Below are 22,015 nucleotides of genomic sequence, written 5' to 3' on the forward strand. Positions count from 1 at the left end.
TTTCAAGGCACATGAGCAAAATCAATGATAAACTGAGTTCAGCACTAAGGCACATACATACCAATTCTGCAATAAAAATGTGCACAGCAGTAAAACAAATTTTGACTTCCAAGTATTTTACAAAGGATGATTCGTACATCTTCACAATGCCCCTGTATGGCAGGTAAATAACTACTATATTACTCTCATGTTGCAGAGAGGTTAAGACTCAAATTCTCCTTCAGTCATATGACTTGGAATGGAGTTGCAAGTCATTCCTCCAACTTGCAATGGTGTTGGATAGGTTGACAGAGAAGAACTTGGCCCTATGGGTTTGACTGGTGCCATAGAATGAGTCAGTATCAAAGCTGGGATTAGAATACAGGGGTTTCTAGTTCCCAGTTCTATACATTGAATAGAACTGATCCCCTCTTTGTTCTGGATTCAAAAGGTTTGACAGCTGCTTTAAATAGTAATGTACCATATGGATGAAAAATGTTGAACACAAAAGCCTACAGTTCAGTTCTCAATGCCAGCAATGGAGATGGAGCACCATACTATAAAAATTGTTCCAGCACCTCTGCAAGTGTTTCTGGGGTTGCTGTTAAGATGTATTAAAAGGCATCAGATATGAAACTCAAGTCAACCAAGTAATTAGGACTTATTAGCAAATGAACATGCTGCCTCCAAGAGAAATGGGCTTTGGAACTAATCTCTGACCAATTATAAAGCAGCATTCACTGACTGTCCTTCATCAAAGGTGGAGGCAGAGTGGCTGAGATACAACTAAATTTGCAATAAGTTTCTGTATTTTAGCATAATATGGTAAAATGCATGATAAGTAACTTAGCTGTCTCAGGAGGCAAGTCAAGACAGCTGGATTATGAACTCGTAGGTTCAGGGAGTCAGCACGTTGTATTCCTACAGCATCTTTGCCATTAGGGTCTTTCCCTAATCAGACATAAAGGCTCCTGGCTAAAGTATAATTTACCAGTCATTTGAGTCATTCCCCTTCCCCTTTGTCTCTCCTTGAAGCTACATTACACTCTATGGATCTAATCTAACTCCCATGGACTTCACTATAAGTTGGATCAGGCCTCAACTGAGGCAATAACAAAGACTTTTTAATATTTAAAATACTTATGAGAGAAAATCTGACACACATTACAGGATGGTCACAGTCCCATTTGTCTAATATGTATTAATTCTACTAAATTTCTAGTAATTGTATATTTGCTCAGTTTCCACAGCTACTAGTAGCCTCCTCCCCACTGCGATACTCTCTAATGCATACAGTACAGATTTGAGAATGAGTTGATTGAAGAATATTTGAGTCTTGTATACATTACCAGATAAAGATCTGAAAAAAATTAATGTACACTAGTTGATAGAGAAATTAGGTTGAAAATTCTAGTCTACCCTGTACCCAGAGCAGGTTTCAGTATAACATCTCCTCTAGATGTTGACCTGCACAGTTTTCTGCTTAAGTTTAAAATTTTTAATAATTTATTTTCAAAATTGGTTAAACCAAGGGTAAATCACATTGTGTCAGAAAAGAATAACTTTATTACACTTGTTATATAGCTATAGGGAGAAAAATCAATGAGACCACTAAAATTGTATTGCAATAAGGAAATTTTAATAGAGTAACTGTTTAAATGTTCCACTAATATAAATAAAATTGTTCCCATTAAAGTCATCCTACTAGACAGGCATATAAATTATGAAAGTTTAAGTCAAAACCGGTAAGGGGAGTAGAAGCAACTTACTCTGAAATACTTTGATTTAAAAAGTAGCCACATATCTTGAGAACTGAATGCTGGTCAGTACCTTCATTATGTCCATATCTCTATTTGGACCCTGTGTCTGTTTTGGAAGAGTATATGCAAAATGTCACATGTCCACTGATCCTTTTTCCTTTAGTTGTTGCTGGCATATCAAATTGTAGCCACTCATTTCCTATCTAACCCTAAAATAATTTTTATAATAAGTGCAGTGAATTTAGGATTTGTGGAAATATCTAATAGAACTGGGCAGTGAAATGCTTTGTGTCTCCACAGAACAGCTCCCAACAATAGTGCACCCTTTCTCACGTTACCCTGTCACTGTGTCTGAGTTGATCACTGCAAATTTAGGGTTAAGGGTAATCGGGGTTCAATGTGTACATGAGCTGGATGTTCCATCCACTTCACAAGTTCTTTTCTAAAGGTGTTATGTGAACCAATAAAGTTTGGGAGCCAGTGGATTGGAGGATAGTTCCAGTTCCATGCTTAGTTAAGCTATGAACTCTCCTGCCCCAGGGTTGGTATGGGTTTTGAGATCTAGACACCTGTCTACTAGGAAATGGACTTCCACCACAAGCTCATTTCAAATAGGTCACTGCACACAGACAGCAGGTGACAGCTTTACTAAATAGGTATTTAATATTATTCCAATTTAGAATGATTAAACTTAATATTCAACAGGATTATTAAGATGTCATTTCATTTTAGCTGGGGAACTAGAGCTATAATACATTGTCCTAAAGGCTTCAAACTGGGGGAGCCTAATTGTTTTTTTCTTGGAAAAATGCTGGACCTTATTTTCAAATATTAGTTAAAACATCTTCAGCTTATGTATTACACACTTTCTACCTCAGGTTCTGTTCTCCAGGTTTTTAAAAACTAGATAGAGGCCAAATGTCAGTCTGACTTGATTTTAACTCACTGAAATCAATGGGAGTTTCACCTGAATAAAGACAAGATTTAGCTTCAGCGTCGACTACAAAATGGTTTTACCACCCTGCATTTTACAGTAAAAGCAAGGGTTCCGTGCTGTTCCTGCTCAGCTGAAAGGAGGATGTATGTCTACCATTTTATATATGATAATACTGGGTGTTTAGGGTGGTGCTGAGCTACATCACAGAACCAAATAGCTAGAGTGTTGTACATAAAGGATTGCAGGTCAGTTCCCAATGCTAGCAACGGAGATTGGAACTGCAAGCATGGTAGATTTTAGCTTCTGCCTGAAGGCAGTGTGTTCTTCAAAATAATTGCTAAACTGAGTGGAGAGAAGAGTTTTGAGCCAGTGTACTATCCCATTACACATGCACATCTTTATAAGGTAGTGGATGGTAGTGACGGATCTGTTAAAACAAGTCACTGTAAACAGCAACAACACACAAATGTCAAAGTTTGCCAGGGAACAGGTTAATAATTTCTTCCATATTAACAGAAAAATGCATAACAGATCCAATCTCTGTTCCCCATACAATAAATATTCAGAAGTAGTAAGCAAATCAGACCTTATCAATGCACATGTAAAATGTATATATTTGCACAACCAGAAAAATTAACATCATTCAAAAACACTGGTGATGGAAAAGAGCAATTCAAGAAAAAAAAAATCTGTCAACCACTGAAAATTCAAGCAATATCTAGCATTCTTTCCTCACAGTGGTGTCAGGGAGGAATATCATCTGTATTCACTATTTCAATTTCAGTCTGATACTGAACAATTCAGAAGAATGTCAAATCTTAATTTTTTAAATGCTTATATAACTAAACAAAATGTCCTCCAACAGTCTAGCAAATAAGAGATGTGTGAGACAAACTGAACATTCAAATTGCTTCAGGAGTTTTAAAAACAATTTGATCTTGGTTGTCTTTTGAATTAGCTTTTTTGTTATCTGTACTCCTGAACAGGTGAATACTCTCAAGCAGTGCCTACTCCTCAGTTAATACAGTACTCCAGTTTCTGAATATAGAGAATGTTAAGATTAACATTAAGGCATACAGACAGCTGTGTTATCTGCTTTTGTTTAATAAAGGATCAATTTACTCACTCAAATACATGGAATGTTGGCAAGAAACTAAAAGCTCCTGGGACAAATCTACTAATCACGTACAGATTCTGTGAGGTCCTCCATCTTGCATTTCTCTAATAAACACACCCTGAAATGGCTTCAATTATACAAATTGAAATTTGGATAAAACTTCTAAATAATAAGTAACAGTTAAAATAAAAAGGGTTGATTTTAAAATTATGTACAGAAAAATTTCTTCTTGGATTATGATGGCGGGGGAAGCGAGGGGGAAAAAACAACAGCCAGAGTTTCCAAACTGCTGTTCCCTTTGCCTCCTCGAGATGACACCTTTCTCTGAACCAAATGTACAAAACAGTTTGGATTTCTTAAGTTGGTGGTACACAATTTGTACACAACTGAAAACACTGCAGCCAAATAAGCACTACCAGCTTGTATGTCTTTAGCAAAATACTTTAAAATTACCTTCTGCTAAAACTAGTTGTCTTAAAGTTCTCTCTTACAATTTTATAAAAATCAGGAAGAATGTCAAGAGAGCCATCAGCTAAGAAGTGCTTTACTTAACTAGCTATTAAATGAATATACTAGGAATAATCTGAGATTTGGTCATTCAACTTTTACCATTTTACAAAGCTATTTTGAGTAGGCTATACTTATTGAAAAGTTATGCAAGTATCAGAAAATGACAATAGGGAAACTATGTTCTTCGGTATGTTTGAGGACTATCTAGACAAATCATAGGATCTGACAGAAAACTTGTCAAATTGACAAAACTTTTGTAAATGTGTATTAATGACTTCAGATTGTACCAAGTAATCAAGCTAATAGTTTTTTAAAAATGAAGATACTAGATATAAAACTGTTTGGATAACATGTATTTCAGCAAACAAATGGAAAGAATGTTACTGTAACTACATTTTGGTGATGAGCCAATGAAGAAAATCCAATTGTTTTACACATATTCAGTCTCAAAACTACAGTGAGTTAGGATTTTTCATGTAAAGACCTAGTTTCTTCTTCTTCTTCCTCCTCCTCCTCCTCCTCCTCCTCACAATCTCCTTCATCTGTTTGCTGTTCAAGTTCCTCTTTTGTGATCATTTCAAAATCATTTCCATTTCCACTACTATGCTGGGATCTGTCATCCTCACGCCTATCACTGTCTGTGTCTGAATGCCGCTCTCCTCCAGAGCCTTCTGCTCCTGAGTTGCCTGTTGCTTCGACTTTTCCTTCCTCATCTTCCTTTTTCTCACTATCTGATTTCTCCTCACTGTCAGACTTCAGCTGCTTTTTGGACTCTGATTTCTCCTCTTTCCTTGAGTCTGCTTTTGGTCCCTTGTATTCGTGTGTGTACAAGGGCCTGAAGGAGTCAATGAAACCCACGTCTGCTGTCAGATTTGGCAAAAACCAGAAATGATGCCTTCCTCCAGTTATCAGCCAAATAATAAGGAAGAGGATGCAGCGGGCTGTGAGGAGAGAGCCCAAATAATATATATAAATATTTACAACATAACACAACTGTGTTTATTAGTTGCCTCTCCCCTGTTGCACTCAAAATCAAGTTGAGGACAGACAAAACACGCAAAATACAAATGAAACCAAATTCCTGGGCTGGAAGGATGGGTCTAACAGCATGTTCTGATACTTAATGGTGGTGATGGAGAAGCAAGCAAGGGGGAGAATTAAAAGGTGCCATGCTTCAATCCCCTCCCAAACATAAGTCTGATGATAAAAGTTAGAAACAGTAAAGAGCTAATAGACAGAAGAGTCTATTCCCTTGCAATGGGATAGGATCATCTGATCTTAGCCAAAGACCAAGTTCTCTATTACAGTTTGTAAATCTCCATGAAAAATAGAAGGGTCAGTGATCTCCCATCTGCATTTTAAGCATTGTTTTGCTCAGCTACACACCATACAAATCAAAAAGAAAGCTTGATTACCTGCATCCAGCTCCTCAAAGGTAGCTAGGCACCTAACTTCCACTGATTTCAGATTTGAGGATCTGGGCCCAAATCCTTAACAGGTGAGCCACACTCTGTTTCATTTCTTTTGCAAGTGCTTATGTGTTGGTCCTGAGCTATTCCTTAAGGGCACTGCATCTAATTCTGCCTAGAAGAAAGGCAGGTGGCCAAAATGCAGGCCTCTGATATCAAGATGCAACACATACCTGAATGCGACTCAAGTGGTTTTCCTTTCCTTTGTATTCTAGCTACAAGCAATGCCCATAAGTTTATAAGTAACACACTGTTTCTAGGTAAGGTGATTCCACCTCTGCCCAAAGCCTGAACTGGCTTTTCAGGAGGAAGCACACATTCTCTGGCCAACAAGAAGCACTGCCTCTAATTTGTAGATGATGGTCCTTTCCCTCTCCCTGTCTCAGATTTTTTTCTCTTCACCTTAGTCACTGTTTCTCCTCCAGTTTAAATACCCCACCACCTTGGGCACCTCTCTTATCTCCCAATCTTACTAACACATCTCACATTAGATGATAGCAGCAGCAGCACTACTAGTGCCTAAAACAAGAGAGAAGCAGCAAGAGAGGTCGAACATGAACAGTGGACCAGAGAGCTCTGATAGGAGAGAGTGCTTGTGCTGTCCTAAGGACTACGATCTCCACTATGCTAGTGTAAGCCTGCAGCCTGAAATGGACCCTGAGGAACACTTTTTTCCAATGCCACAATAGTGACATTTAGTAGCCATTAAGGAACTACTCACATAAGATAAGTCTATGGCAGTGGTCCCCAAGCTTTTCCTCTTGTACCGCACCCCTTTACCAGTAATGGAATGTGTTCATGCTCCCCTGGCCAGGAGCAGGGCTGTGGTGGGGAGGTCAAGCCGGTTTGTGTGTGTGTGGGGGGGGGGGGAGGGGGTGTTAAGCTGTGGTGGGGAGGTCAAGCCGGGGCTGGGAGCAAAGCTGTGGACGGGAGCGGAGCTGAGGGCAGAGTTGGGCTAGGCGGCACTTACTCCCCTATGGGAGCTGGCCAAGGGCCCCCCAGATATTCCTCCATGCTCCCCAAAGGGGTGCATGTCTCTCAGACTGGGGACCACTGGTCTATGGCTATTTTAAAGAATAGGGGTAAAATTTTCAAAAGTGAAGTTGACAGATTTAGGAGCCTAAGTACTTATTCCACTTTTACAGATTAGACAGGGTTCTAAGTCACTTAGACATGTCTGAAAATTTTACCCTACTTGTCCTGTTCAGGTAACTTCTATTGATAAACAAATGACACTTACCAACAGCAAGGAGGAGAATACTGGCTACAAAACAGCCTGCGCCTACACTGAGGTAATAAACACCTACTCGCATCTCTGCAGGCCAAAGTGGGAAGAGAGTTGCAGCTATAACCGCAATCACTAAAAATGAAGAGAAGAGTTTGAGAAACATGGATAAGTTACCAATTAAAGGGCAATAGTGGTCTGGTGGTGTTGTCTGTAGTAATGTTTGTACAGTACTTTGAATAGGCATTCCCATTATTTGATTGCCATTCAGAAACAGAGTCCAATTTCTCTTGGCCCACAAATACACATATATAAACGACCAGCTTAGGCCATAAAAACCCAGTAGAACAGGCTTAAGTTTAGAAAGCAAGTGAATATCCCCACCCTTTCATTTTTTGCTTGTTTTTCAGTCCCCATCCTCACCCCCCCTTGTCTTCCATAGAGTTGTGCAGTTTCTGTCCTCCTGCTATTTGCTGAAGTCTACAAGATTGCGTAATCACATAAACTGGCTCCCAACACCACTTTAGAAGCTAAACACATTACCTTTCAAAGCCCTAAATATATCATGGTCATATAAATTATATCATCTCCTTAGAGAACTGTGCTGATGGAGAAATTATATGAACATGGAACTGGGAGCCAGCAACTCCTACATTCTAATGCCAGCTCTGACACTGACTTACCCATGTGGCCTTGCCTTGGCAAGTCACTTCACCTCTCTGCCTCAGTTTTCCTCATCTTATAATTGGAATAAACAATATTTACCTGCCTCAGAGATGGTTTGAAAAGATGATCTGTATAATTCTCAAGATAAAAAGCACCATATAAGTAGTAAGTATTCCCTGGTAAGTGTAGACAGAACCCAATATACAAAGTATACTGTACACTACAACCCCACTAGTTGTAGCATGGTTAGGCCCTTTATATACTGATCAAAAATATTTATCCATCTACCTTAGGTATTTCCAAGGTGCCCATCACCATAGTGGTTAGGCATAAAGTGTCAACAGGATTCTCTAGAAAGGTGCTACCATGATTTCTAAACTCAGGGAAGTTGGGTGCCTTTTAGGCCCTAACTTTTTCCATTTCCCCTTACACAGCAGCATCTAAGGAAGAATAATAGACCTGTGTGTAAACATTAAAATTGGTCTAGACCTTAAAAAAAATTGCTCGGGCCAATGATCTACATAAATACTGGGAGGTGGAAGGGAAAGGGTATCAATTGTGAGTGTTCAGTACCTATTAAGGACACAATCTATTAGTGCTAAGCAATTGAAATCTACAGATCAGTTAGCAGGTGTAACTGTAAGCGAGGTGCAAATTGATAAAAATGTTAATTCTGTGTCTGAATATGAGAGAATAAAAAGGAGTTTGTCCATGGGAAAGAAACAGATGTCTTAAGGAACAGATGTGTCTGTTTGGTACTATAGCCTATACTATACATTAACATCCATTCTTACTTACCAAGAACAAGTCCCATGGCAAATGTTTTAAAATGAACTGGGTCATAGATCCACACATACACCTGCAGTAAGAATAATCAGGTTAAAATTAACAAATTATATTCCAAAATAAAGATCTTTGGTAAGAGCTTTCAGATTAGTTTCCTCATCTGCATGTTTCTGTATTACCATATTACTCTAGTACTAGGTTACATTCACCACCAGGTGCCACTCTGTCCTCCAAGTCAGCACTGAACCACAGTACAGCATTGTGGTGAGGGGGCACTGTATTGCTGGAGGTTCTGTATTTTTGGATAAGACATGAAGCCAAGGTCTATGCCAATTCTGCTCAGTGAAGTAGCTGCAGAAGCAGATATATAATCTTGTGACTACCACCCTTTTAAGCCTACACAAATTGCCTCAGCAATGCACTGACCTTAATCCAACTCAGTGAGCAGAAGGCCTAAGCATAATACTTTTATTGGAGAAGGATGTATAATACAAATATTACACTGGTGCCATATCTTGTCAGGCACAAGGATGAAGGCTGGGAGCTTCCAGCATCTGATAAATGCTTTTATTAGGATATATTGCTCACACCCTTGTGTGTGTTGGTGCCTTTATTTAAAATATTTTAATGATTTTGACGACTTACTAGTATTATTTACTCCCGAGGGCATTCTGTGCCAAAAAATTAAAAATTCTGCGCACAGTATTTTAAAATTCTGCAAATTTTTATTTGTCAAATAAATGTGGAGGCTCCAGCTTGGCACTGGGGAGCATAGGCCACGGGCTGCACAGAGGTGGGAGATCACTGTGCAGCTCCCACCCAGGGACACAAACTCAGTCTTTCAGAGTGGTAGCCATGTTAGTCTGTTTCAGCAAAAAGAACGAGGAGTACTTGTGGCACCTTAGAGAACAACAAATTTATTTGAGCATAAGCCTTTCATGGGCTAAAGCCCATTTCATCAGATGCATGCAGTGGAAAATACAGTAGGAAGATATATATATTGTGACAAAACTCTGTCCTTGCCTCCGTGGGTCCCGCGTTTCCTGGCGGATTTCGCTAGCCTCAGAGGCTCACTGTGACCCTCCACATAACTCTTTCTAGAGACAAGGGTCACAGTCTACTGAGCCATTTTCATCATAAGCCAGCGAGGGAGGTGAGGAAAAGTTATCCTTCCTTGCACAGACTCTGTCTCCCAGTCTCAGCGATTAATCAGGGGGCAAAGGGGGGTGGGGGGTCAGAGCCCGGGCCCACCCTCTACTCCAGGCTCCAGCCCAGGGACCCTAATAGTATCAGCTATGGTAGCTGACCTTTTAGAAACATGACATGTACAATCCCCTGGGCTACTTCCCCCACAGCAGCCCTCACTTCCTCAAGCTCCACGTCACCCTTACCTCAAGGCCTCCTTCCTTGTGCCTGATATGGTGTGTACTACTCAGTCTCTCCAACAGCGCAACTTCCTCCCTCAGCTACTGACATGCACACCCACCTGACTGGGTGGCTTTTAACTAGTTTCAGCCAGCCCCTGATTGGCTCCAGGTGTCCCAATCAACCTAGCATTCTCCCTGCCCTCTGGAAAGTTCCTAATTGGCCCCAGGTGTCTTAATTGAACTGGAGCAGCTGCCATTTCACTTATCCTGGTACCAAGGATTTGTTTAGCCTGGAGCTAATATATCTATCTCCCATTACTTTTCTATAGCCATCTGGCCTTGCCCCGTCACAATATATAGAAAACATGAAAAAAATGGGGGTTGCCATACCAACTCTAATGAGAGTAATCGATTAAGGTGGGCTATTAGCAGGAGGAAAAAAAATTTTTTTGTAGTGATAATCAGGATGGCCCATTTCAAACAGTTGACAAGAAGGTGTGAGTAACAGTGTGTGTGGGGGGGAATTAGCATGGGGAAATAGTTTTTAGTTTGTGTAGTGACTCATCCACTCCCAGTCTTTATTCAAGCCTAATTTAATGGTGTCCAGTTTGCAAATTAATTCCAGTTCTGCAGTTTCTCATTAGTCGGTTTTTGAAGTTTTTTTGTTGAATAATTGCGACTTTTAGGTCTGTAATTGAGTGTCCAGGGAGGTTGAAGTGTTCTCCGACTGGTTTTTAAATGTTATAATTCTTGACATCTGATTTGGGTCCATTTATTCTTTTATGTAGCGACTGTCCAGTTTGGCCAATGTACATTGCAGGGGAGCATTGTTGGCACATCATGGCATATCACATTGGTAGATGTGCAGGTGAATGAGCCTCTGATAGTGTGGCTGATGTGATTACGTCCTATGATGGTGTCCCTTGAATAGATATGTGGACAGAGTTGGCAACGGGCTTTGTTGCAAGGATAGGTTCCTGGGTTAGTGTTTTTGTTGTGTGGTTGCTGGTGAGTATTTGCTTCAGGTTGGGGGGCTGTCTGTAAGCGAGGACTGGCCTGTCTCCCAAGATCTGTGGGAGTGAGGGATCGTCCTTCAGGATAGGTTGTAGATCCTTGATGATGCGCTGGAGAGGTTTTAGTTCGGGGCTGAAGGTCACTGCTAGTGGCGTTCTGTTACTTTCTTTGTTGGGCCTGTCCTGTAGTAGGTGTAGGTGACTCAGTAGTGAGGCTGCACCCAACCCTGACACAGCTCAAGGACTGGGCCTGCCCCAGAAACAACCCAGGACCATGCCCCTCAGTGCCACGTGCACCAGGTGTAGGCAGGCAGTCTCAGCAAGGCAGGATCCAAGTGTGGAGGGGCTTAGTGGGGGGGGATCCAGGTGTGGGTTGAGAGGGTTCTGTGTGGGATCTGGGTGCAACAGTAATGGGAGTCTGCAGGGGGGTCCAGGTGAAGGTGGTTGGGGCTCAGCAGGTTGGGGATCTGGGTGCAGGTGGCTCGCTTGGGTAGTCCAGGTGCAGGGGGAGTGTTGCTTGCTGGGGTTCTGGGTGTGGGGAGAGTGAGGCTTGGCAGGAGGGTCTGGGTATGAGAGGGTCTGGATGCATGGGGGTTGGGTGGATGGGGGAGCAGCTCCTTGTGCAGTGATCCCTCCCGCTGCAGCTGAGGAGTGATGGGTGCAGGAAGTGGGGAGTTTGCAGAGCTTCCTACAGCCAGGGGAGAAATCTGGGGGTGGATCTGACACAGCCCCAGATACCGTGCAGGGGAAGAGGAAGTCCCGTCCTCCCCAGCCCAGCTGGGACTAGCAGCTGAGCCCAGCGCAGGGTAAGAGCCACCAGCCAGGTCTTCCCCAGTCCTGCCCTTTGCCCCACAGTGATTTACCTCTATGCCAGCTGCCCTGGGCACTCAAAACATACTGCTGGGGAGGGTCATATGACCGCTCTTGTGGCTTCGCCATCAGAAAGTCATTTTGCTGCAGGGAAGCAAAGAAAACTGAGGGGGATATAAATTCTGCGCAAGTGCAGTGGCGCAGAATTCCCCCAGGAGTATATTATTTTCCATTAATAATACATAGCCCTTTACACTTTCAGCATCTTACAAACATTAATCTTCATAGCTCCATCAGAGGTAAAGAAAGGAAAGTTACTTTCATCTGGCTTAGCTGAAAATACCATTTAGCTGTATATTTCTACTTGAAGTTTAGCATGGAGACTGGAATAAACTTCCCTAGCTCTCAAAGACTAACATTTTCCAGTGCTGATAGTTGTGTCTCATTTACTGACCAATCAGTGGTGCTTCAATGTCCCACTTGAGCATTCATTTGTAATGCTTTAATGAGTGGGAAGCACGGAGCCCTCTAACCTCTGAGAATCATTTGTGAGCAAAAAAAAAATAGCTAAATGGACAAAAGGTAAATCATCAAGGGTTCATCTCCCAACTGTAAGGAAGTAGGAACACAAACGATAATCTTCAGAGAATTACAGGTAAATAATTTTCCCTTCTCTTAAGCCATAAAAATCACTTTCCTGAATGGATTCCTAGAAGCGTTACTACTTAAAAGAAGCTTTAGCTAAGAATAATTTACGAAAGATGTTTTCTCCAGGAGTTCACATTAGGTAACAGACTCATGGAAATGAACGAGCGTCAGAAATAACACTAAATCACAGTGTTTATGGAGCTTTGGAGGTACTGGCCATGAAGCCATAACTTCCAGTAAAAAACAAACTCATGTTCCCAAAAGGGAAAAAATATATACTTTGAACTAGTAGGATTAATGAATGTCAGGCCAGATAGCATCTTCGTCTAGTAGTGAAGACTCCAAGTACCTGACAGCAGTAACTGGTGACCTTCACAGCTGAAAAGAAGGTGACTTATGTCAACTGCATACCAGACATATACAAACCCACTACTGTAGGTGCTCACCAATTTTGTGAAGAAAGTTTCTCTCGATGTATAGTCTGTAGGATAGGCAGGGAACTGGAACCAGTCATAACAGTCACAGTCCTAATGGGACACTCCTTTGCTGACCTCCATCAGAAAGGAATTTAAGGAAACATTCCAGAGACCAACTGCTGTGTCTCATTGGCCCATGTATGAGACATTTCCCTCTGTTTAAATGGGCAAAACCACTGAAAAGTACAGGAATTCCCTCTTGTCTCAAGATATAAGTGCAAGAGCAGGAATCCAGTCTGATATCGTTAGAGAAGTAAATCATCTGATTTAAAGAAGAGGCAAGTGAGGCACGGAGAGATTAAATAACTTAAGGCCACACAGAAATTTGGTGGCAGAGCCTAGTTTAGAATTCAGGTGTGCCTGACTCCCAGTCCCATGTTCAGACCATGAGGCTTCTAGATGGCAGCCACCTTGGACTCCCTTCCCTGTAACTGAATTTGAAGCTCCAACTTTTGTTTAAAAATACTTCAATATGGCATGACTTTACTAGCAAGAAAGGCCAGCAAGGTTTCCACCCATGCTGGTAACTATCAAAAGGGCAGAAGGAAAAAGTCTGGAGAAATCAATCAGTCTCAGTATTTTATTGTCAATGTACTGGTCACCGATAAATGTAGGAAGTGTAGAAATATAAGTTACACACAAACCTCACCTCATTTCCATCCAGAAAAACTTGATCTTCATGTGGCTCAAGTTTAAATTTTCTCTTGGTTTCCTTTTTCTTGGGTGTTCCTGGGCTCTCATCCTAAGAACATATCAATCATGAAACAGAAGGAATAATTAAAAAGGAATTTAAAGACTGTAAAAGGCTCCAGATTCATAGGTTCCATTTTGAAATTTTGGCTGCATCCATATATCCTCATTACAAAGTTGCTTATGAGTGCTGAACAACAAGAATACTACTGCAGAAGCACTCCCTATTACTAGCCAACATTTCAAAATAGGACTTCCATTTCTACACATGCAACAGCACACACAAATTTGGTGCACTGTCTTACATATATACAAATGTTAAAATATCGGTGTAGCACTCTGCACCTCAACGCAGCACCCTGGAACCCTCATATTCACCCCGGTCATATCAATTATGATATTTCATACAAAACATGCCATGTAAGATATCATATGAAAGGTCACAATCTGGTGAACCTGACTGTTCTATCAAAGTATGTATATTGTTAGTGTGTATGAAGTTATGTAATTTTGCTATATGGTTGCTACTGAAATATGTTGTAAGTTTGAGGCTGTGTCTGCATGGCCACTTTCAGCGCTAAAACTTTAAGTTGTTCAGGGGTGTGAAAAAACACACCATTGAGCAACAAGTTTTAGCACTGAAAAGTGCCAGTATAGACATCGCTTTATTGCCGGGAGCTGCGCTCCTGATGATAAAGCTACCACCACTCGTTCGGGTGGGTTTTTTCATTGCCAGGAGAACTCTCCCTCGGTGATAAAACATGTCTATATTGCCCACGTCACAGCGCTGCTGCGGCCGCACTGTAATGTGGGCAGTATAGACATACCCTGAGAGTTGTCGGGTGCTAGTTCTCCAGTGACAACAAAGGAGGTTATCCTCTCCCAGGAGGGTGTTAAGAGACCTTTAATCAGCAGGGGAGAGGTAAACAAGGGGTTTACAATGCTGTAAAAGCATCACACAATGGGGAACTGCTCAACTCTGTGACTCGGCAGAGCCCACCAGGACATATCTGGACTAGTGTTTTCCAGGCACATGGATTGAGGATATCAAATAGGGGAGAGAGGCATCATGCTTCTACCTCTCTCATCCCCCACCTACGCTGGAAGCAACAAGAACGCTGTGAAGACAAAAAGAAAAGGAGTACTTGTGGCACCTTAGAGACTAACCAATTTTATTGCCACAAGTACTCCTTTTCTTTTTACGAATACAGACTAACACGGCTGTTACTCTGAAAGCTGTGAAGACAAAGACTTGAACTGAAGAGACTGGTCTCAGGCTTAAAGGAGAGGCCTGTGTATTACGAACTGTGACCTACCTGCAACATCCAGTGAGTTCAGAAAAACTGCTTAATCTAAATATTGCCTAGTCTACTAAGATTTAGACCATGCATTTACCAAAATAATAATAAATAATAATAATAAAAGGTAACTATCTCTCACCTTTTCTGCCTACCACTTAATATTTATCTTTCTGTAGTTAATAAAGCTGTTTTACATTTTACCTAAAACAATGTATTTTGCTTGAAGTGCTTGGGAAATCTCAGCTCAGTTTACAAAGGCTAGCGTGTGTCCTCTCCACATCGAGGGAGGGGTGGACTGGGTAATAAACTTACACTGGTCAGGCTTTTGACTTGGGCAAGAAGGTATATTCTGGGGGTGCAAGGCTGGCGGCTTGGGAGACTTGCTGGGCCTTTCTCTGTGTGATTCATGAGTGGCTCAGGGAGCATTCATGCAATTAGCTGGGTGTGGGGCTCCACACGCTGTTGTGCTAAGTGATGATAGTGCCTGGAGGGGTTTGCTGCTTATCACTATCAAAGCAATATGAGAGATAGCCCAGGCTGGAGAGTTAAGGGGGCACAGTGGTACCCCAGTTCCAGGTTGTACCCCAGAGATCCCATCACAATTGGTACAAAGGATCACTGCATGTTCCAACCAAAGACAAATGTGTTTTGTTTGTTAGTGTAAATTCCATCTTCTCTGTCATTACGATAAAATGATGAGGTGCACAATTGGAGGCCAGGTTGGGCTCCCTTGGAAAATTTAGATCCAGATATTTAAAGAAAGTAAGTAAGTAAGTAAGTAAGTAACAGAATAGCAAGGAGATGGTAGGTTAAAATTTTGGGTCGAACCACCTTACCCTTTTAAAAACTAGGTTTTTTGCAGTAGTTAGTATCTGCTAATAGGTTTGACCCTCTTCTTTTTGGGTTGCACTTACCTTCTTGCACTCTTCTTTCTCACCATCCTTTCTCTTTTCCTTCTCTTTCTCCTTCTTAGTCTTTTCATCTTTGCCACTTTCCTTCTTGCTCTTTTTCTCATCCTCTTTCCCACTCTCAGTCTTTCCTTTCTCTTTCTCTTTTTCTTTTTTTGTGTCCTTATCAGGCTTCATTTTCATCACTTTCAATGCTCGGTGAAAGAACTGTTTCTTTAGAAGTCTTACAATAAAAAGGTTATATTATGAAATCAATTCGGAGTTAATGGTGCAGTTATATGTTTAGAACACAGTTATGTTATTGGATATCTGTGACAGCATGATGCAAAGACAATATCACACCAAGCAGGATTGGTTATTAATAAACATAGTGGGCCTGATTCTCCTCTGCCTCACACCTGTGTGCCTTCTTTGTAAGCCTGTGCAAAGTGGAAGTAAAACCTCTAGCTTCCTGATTCGGTTGCATTTTGCAGAGATGTAGATGACAACACCAGGAGCAAGAGAGTGGAAAATCAGGTCCATTATTTAAATTTTTCTTACACTTCCTTTCAACATTTCTCTTTAATTACATGTCAACATTTCCCACAGCAGCAGGAGATATGGGAAGTGGACATACAACTTTCCAGGCTATGTGGTTCAGAGCTGTAGGTTGACCCAAGATGTACTACTGAAACCAAGGTAACACACTTGGACAACCACATTCTGTGCTGTCCCAAGCATAAACTTGGTGCCAAGTGAGGGGGAAAGTGTTGGGGAGACTTTTACATCTGAGAAACCAAGCATATGCCAACTGAGATAACCACAGCATAGAATACTGTGGTCATGGCCTCTGCCACTACAAGGGTAGGGGCTGCAGGAGGCAGGGATTAAAACACCAGAGAATCTGGCTCTTACATTGTGGTCTAGTTAGTTTGAATTATTGCCATCTTCACCCAGTAACTGATTCTTGTCCTTTCATTTATCTATTATTATTGTAGATCAGGTGTCTTTGTCAGAGCTATTTATGGTAAATTTACCTAAACATTTTACAGGGAAAGAAATCAGCTGAACTACTTCATTGGAAAAACTATATGCAGAATGATATTAAAATAAAACATACACAGCTGGAGGCACAACAAATTAAACAGATAAAAAAAAAGCAAGGTTTCATTCTTTTTTCCTTTTTAAGGCAGAGTAATTTTAGTAAGAATATGTTTGAAAAATAGTCCATTTCTGCTAATCTGATTCTAAGCTGCATTGCTTTCAGCCTGACCCTGCAGTTCCTATACACACAAACTCCCACTAAAGCCAGTTGGAATATTTAATGCAAAATGGCAGTAGAATCAGGTCCTCAATCCCTTATTCAAAAGAAAAAAAAAGTTACTTACCTTACAGTAACTGAAGTTCTTTGGGATGTGTTTTCCACATGGATTCCACTCTTGGTGCACATGTTCCTCATGCCTGTAAGATTGGATTCTTTTGGCCAGCAGTGTCCATTGGGGCCGCACCTGTGCCCTAGATCTCCTTGCTTCCCATCCACCCCCCCACCTCAGGCATAAGGGTGGAGCGACCCCAACCATCCTTCAGGTCCTTCGCCAAAACAGAATCCCAGAGGAATAGGACTCTAATAGCAAGAAAGTAGGGCAGGGTGTGGAATTCACCTGGGCAACACATCTCAAAGAATCAGTTACTGTAAGGTAAGTAAGCTCTCTTTCTTTCAGTGATTGTTCACACAGATTCTACACTTGGTGAGTAACAAACAATCCATTTGCTTGTAGGTATCCTACTTAAACAAAAATGGCAAGACAGCTCTACCAAGATAGGCATCCATTCTGGAAGCCTCTGCCAAAGAAGGTCTGAATCCCAAACCCTTTGAGCTGATGTAATGGCAACTAAAAAGGCAGTTTTCACTGATAGCAACTTGTTCCCTACACCACCTAAAGACTCTAAAAGGAGACCCATCAATCCTGTTAAAACTATATTGAGGTCCCAAGAGGCTGGTGACTCCTGAACTGGAGGGGGTAAAAAAAATAAAACTAATGAATAGGGCCTTTAAGAAATCTAGCCACTCTAGGATGGAAAAAATACAGTTTGGTCCTGGATAGCAGGGTGATGTGCAGATATTATTGCTAGATAAACCCTTACGGAAATAATAGGAGGCCAAAAGTTGTTTCAGGTCTAGTAAACTGTCCAATTCGTTGAAATGAGAGTTGTTGAGGACCAAAATAGTGTAAAATCTTTTTTGTGGAAGAAGATGGCTCTTGCTGACCTGAAATCTAACAAAACTTTTATGAACTCTCTGCTTTGAGTCAGTGTGGCAAAGAACTTTAAGGCTACTTTAATCAAGTTGGTCACTTGTTGTGGTGATCTTTCCTGGATCGACCCATCACTGGGATATTGGTAGACCTGGATCCCTTCTCTCCTTACGTGAGCTGCTACATCTGCCAAGTCCTTGATGAACAGTACTAGTGCTGTGGAAAGACCAGAAGACAAGACTGTACTGGTAATGAGATGTTCCTACTAGGAATCTGAGGTATTTCCTATGAGCCAGATGTATGGATATCTGAAAATAGGTGTCTTGAAAGGTTAGAGCCATGGAAGTCTTGAGGATCTAATGGAGGCTCGAGTCACCATCCTGAACCTGAAATGGTGGATGAAGTTGATGAGACATCAAAGGTCCAGAATGGGATGCCAGCCACCTTGGAATGAAAATATAGTGTGAATAAGAACTCCTTTCCCCCCAAACTCAAAGGGCACCTCGTTCCACTGCTCAGAGATGCAGGAGAGAAACCACCTCTTTCTTCAACAGTATCTTGTGAGAGTGTCTCAGAAGAGGAATGGGGAAGGTACCTGAAAGGTAGTAAGCAACTGGAACTGCATGCAATACCTGTTGCTGACAATCTCTCACATCCACTGGTCCACAATGATCCCAGCCCAGGCTTCCCTGAAAAAAGACAGGCAGTTGCCAAAAGGGCCCAACTATAGCATGAAAACTGCTGTTGAGAGGAAGACGTTGAGTGCATTGTAGCAGAGGAAGAGGCGGTGGGTTCTCTATTCTGGAAGCTCTGCTTCTCCCTTACTGGCTCCAATGTCCTCAGAAAGTTATGACAGTATGGAGCAGAGCGACTATGTGTGAAGGAATCTTGAGGTCTGGTTTGCTTTCTTCTTGGGGCTGAGGTGTACAAACCCAGAGAACGCAAAGTGACTCAGGAGTCCTTTAACAAGGGGAGGGCCTCATCAGTTTTTGATGAGTGTTTTGGACCTCCCCAATTCTGAACCACCACCAATGTGACCATGGTGCAGGCAGACATATTGGATACATCCAAAGCAGCCTACAGGGAAGTTAAAGCTATCAGCTGCCTCTCTCGCAGGAAGGATTTTAATTCTTCCTTATGCTCCTGCAGCAGTCTTTCCATAAACAAAGAATCTGTCCCAGTTCAAATAGCCATAGTTGGGAGATTGACAGAGAAGACAACTTTTCTGCTGAACAAATCTAGTTTCTTAGGGTCCTTTTTCTTGGTGATATTTTTGGAGGCCCTTTCTGCTTGGATCTTTCTGTAACAGCCACTATGACAAGTGAATTTGGCACTATAGGAACAGCCATAGTGGGTCAGACCAATGGTCCATCTAGCCCAATAACCTGTCTCTGGCAGTGACTAGTGCCAGATGTTTTAGAGGGAATGAACAGAACAGGACAATTCTGAGCGATCAATCTCCTGTCATCCAGTCCCAGTGCCTGGCAGCTGGAGGTTTAGTGACACCCAGAGCATGGGGTTGCATCCCTGACCATCTTGGCTAAAAGCCATTGATGGACCCCTCCTCCATGAACATATCTAATTCTATTTTGAACCCAGTTATACTTTTAGCCTTCACCACATCCCATGGCAACGAGTTCCACAGGTTGACAGTGTGTTGTGTGAAGAACTTCCTTATATTTGTTTTAAACCTGATGCCTATTAAGAAGCAAATAAAAATACCTGAAGCCCTTAGGAGGAACTTCATACTGTCTATCCACGTTTTTGGAAGTGGCAGGTATCGATGCTGGAGCTTGCCACTAGTCCACTGCAGGTTCTAATAATCCCTTGTTAATAAGCATAGAGTCTACCAGACATGGAAGGATGCAGAATGTCTAGAAGCTTTTGCAATTTCTCTTGCACTAATTTCTGTGGGATGTCAAGGGTCTTGGCGATACATTTCTTCAGTTTTGGAATGCCTTAAAGTCATCTGCTGGACAACGTAGAGAGATTGGCTGCCATATCAGAGGAGGAGGAAATTGTTGCCGGGATCAACTGTTCCTCTACCCCTGCCTGTTAAAGCCTCCTCCCTCTTAGGGGAAGGTGATCTTATCCTAGAAGTGAGGGCAGAGGACGCTGGTTTGAGGGCATACGGCTGCATACACCAGGCAGCCTAGTAAGGCTGTGACTGATAAGTAGGAACTGTTGGGCCCGCTCTGCCCTTATGCCCTTGAGTGTGGGGGCTGGAGGACATCTAGAGCACAGGCCCACCCCCAACAAGCACTGCTGGCCAAAAAAATCCAATCCGGTGTGCATAAGGTGGAATCCATTTGGACAATCACTTGAACAATAATAAGGCATTTAAAGCTTCTCCCAATTTCAGTCTTTACTGGAAAGTTCATTTTGCTCCTACAAGTCATGAAGTAGAAACTTAAAATCTATCTTTGCTGCCCTCCAATGCAGCTGACAGTTTCTTGATTGACTGCTGCTGGATATTTGTGGGTTATAGAGCCCAGGCCTTCAGAGCAGCAGTCCCACAAGAATTCTTACATAAGAACAACCATATTGGGTCAGACCAAAGGTCCATCTAGCCCAGTATCCTGTCTTTTGACCGTGGCCAATGCCAGGTGCCCCAGAGGGAATGAACAAAACAGGTAACCATCAAGTGATCCATCCCGTTGCCCATTCCCACCTTTTGGCAAACAGAGGCTAGGGATACCATCCCTGCCCATCCTGGCTAATAGCCATTAATAGACCTATCCTCTATGAATTTATCTAGCTCTTTTTTGAACCCTGTTATAGTCTTGACCTTCACAACATCCTCTGGCAAAGAGTTCCACAGATTGACTGTGTGTTGTGTGAAGAAATATTTTCTTCATCTGAAAGAGCAGCTATTCTGCTAGATAAACATTGTAATGTTTGTGGAATTGGGAGAAAGATACTTTCACTTTGCTATTATTTTAGTTTCTCCTTTTTTCTCCAGGGGTGCTGCTCCAATGGCAAAGCCACCAGTTATTACAGGATCGGGCCCAATAAGTTCTTCTAATTGTTAACAACTATATAATTACCATTATTAAACTACATTATTTCTATGTCACTGATACAACACCACAAATATTTTTTCAAACATTCTAATCATACATTGCTTCAGCAGTCTCTTTTGAAGTAACTATAATGTACACACAAAAGGATAAGAAAAATAGTGAAAACATAATTTTTGAAAGTAGCTGTCCCATTTTCAAAAGGGCCCAAGTGATTTAGGACCTTCAGACAATGGGACTTTAATGCTTTTGAAAATTGTACTTGTTATTAAGACTATTTATCTTGACTAAAAGGCCATACCTGTTGCAATAGTCAACTATAGACTCTCGAGTTGTAAATAAGGCTTCTTCTCCCTTCTTGGCTTTTGCCCACTTAGAATCCAAAAGGCAGTCCACAGCTTTTGAGGCTGAAAGGAAAAAAGGAAAAACAAACCTATGATAAAATATAGAATATTTGATCCACTTCAATATTTGATCCACCCAAATACTACAAAAACAGAATCTGTAATTAGTTCTCTCAGTTTTGCTAAATACAGGAAAAAAATCCTACCTGCATAATGAAACAACCCCCCCCCCCCAACTCTTAGAGGGATAGGCCACACTATTGCAACAGAGCTCCCACTGATGCCAATGGGAACTTCGACTACATAAAGAATCCAGGTTCAGATGCATACTTTTTACAATATTATATTACAAACCAATTTTAACAGGACATTGCAAGATCAAATCCTATCCTAAATAAGAATTTTGTTATAATTCCAAAACTAAGGTGTGGGGATTTTCTGTTTAAGAAATTCCAAAGGAACCTTAAAAAAAAAAAATTATCCTCTACAGTAGTTTGTGCTGCTACTGAATGAAAATCAAAAAAGTTAAACTGATTTTCCATTTTTACTATCTAAGCTGAAATGCAGGAAGTAAAACATGTAAGTAGTTAAAAAAAAGTCAGATTTTAAAAGTGTATTTCAAGGCATGATTTTTTATTTTTAACGTGACAGTTAAATCTTTAAATATTCTTGGCCAAATTCTATGAAAGGGAGCCATGTAACTATCTAAAGCAAAAATATGGCACAAAATATGAAATGGATTGTTATGTCCAGGC

At 41.4% G+C, this 22,015-nt stretch overlaps 1 protein-coding gene across 1 annotated transcript in view; it reads right to left on the minus strand.

Moving 5' to 3' along the window:
- Nucleotides 1–1,656: 1,656 nt before the first annotated feature.
- Nucleotides 1,657–22,015, minus strand: part of SEC62 (SEC62 homolog, preprotein translocation factor) — a 38,318-nt gene continuing 17,959 nt past the window's right edge. The window contains exons 3-8 of the mRNA XM_074963585.1: nt 21,218–21,323; nt 15,669–15,885; nt 13,413–13,505; nt 8,462–8,522; nt 7,013–7,132; nt 1,657–5,244 (exon numbers count right to left, since the gene is read on the minus strand). Of these exons, the coding sequence (XP_074819686.1) occupies nt 4,766–5,244; nt 7,013–7,132; nt 8,462–8,522; nt 13,413–13,505; nt 15,669–15,885; nt 21,218–21,323 (1,076 nt within the window). The 3' untranslated portion in view covers nt 1,657–4,765. The remainder of the gene's footprint in view (nt 5,245–7,012; nt 7,133–8,461; nt 8,523–13,412; nt 13,506–15,668; nt 15,886–21,217; nt 21,324–22,015) is intronic.

This window comes from Natator depressus, chromosome 9 (genome assembly GCF_965152275.1).
Source record: "Natator depressus isolate rNatDep1 chromosome 9, rNatDep2.hap1, whole genome shotgun sequence".
NCBI classification, from domain to species: domain Eukaryota; kingdom Metazoa; phylum Chordata; order Testudines; family Cheloniidae; genus Natator; species Natator depressus.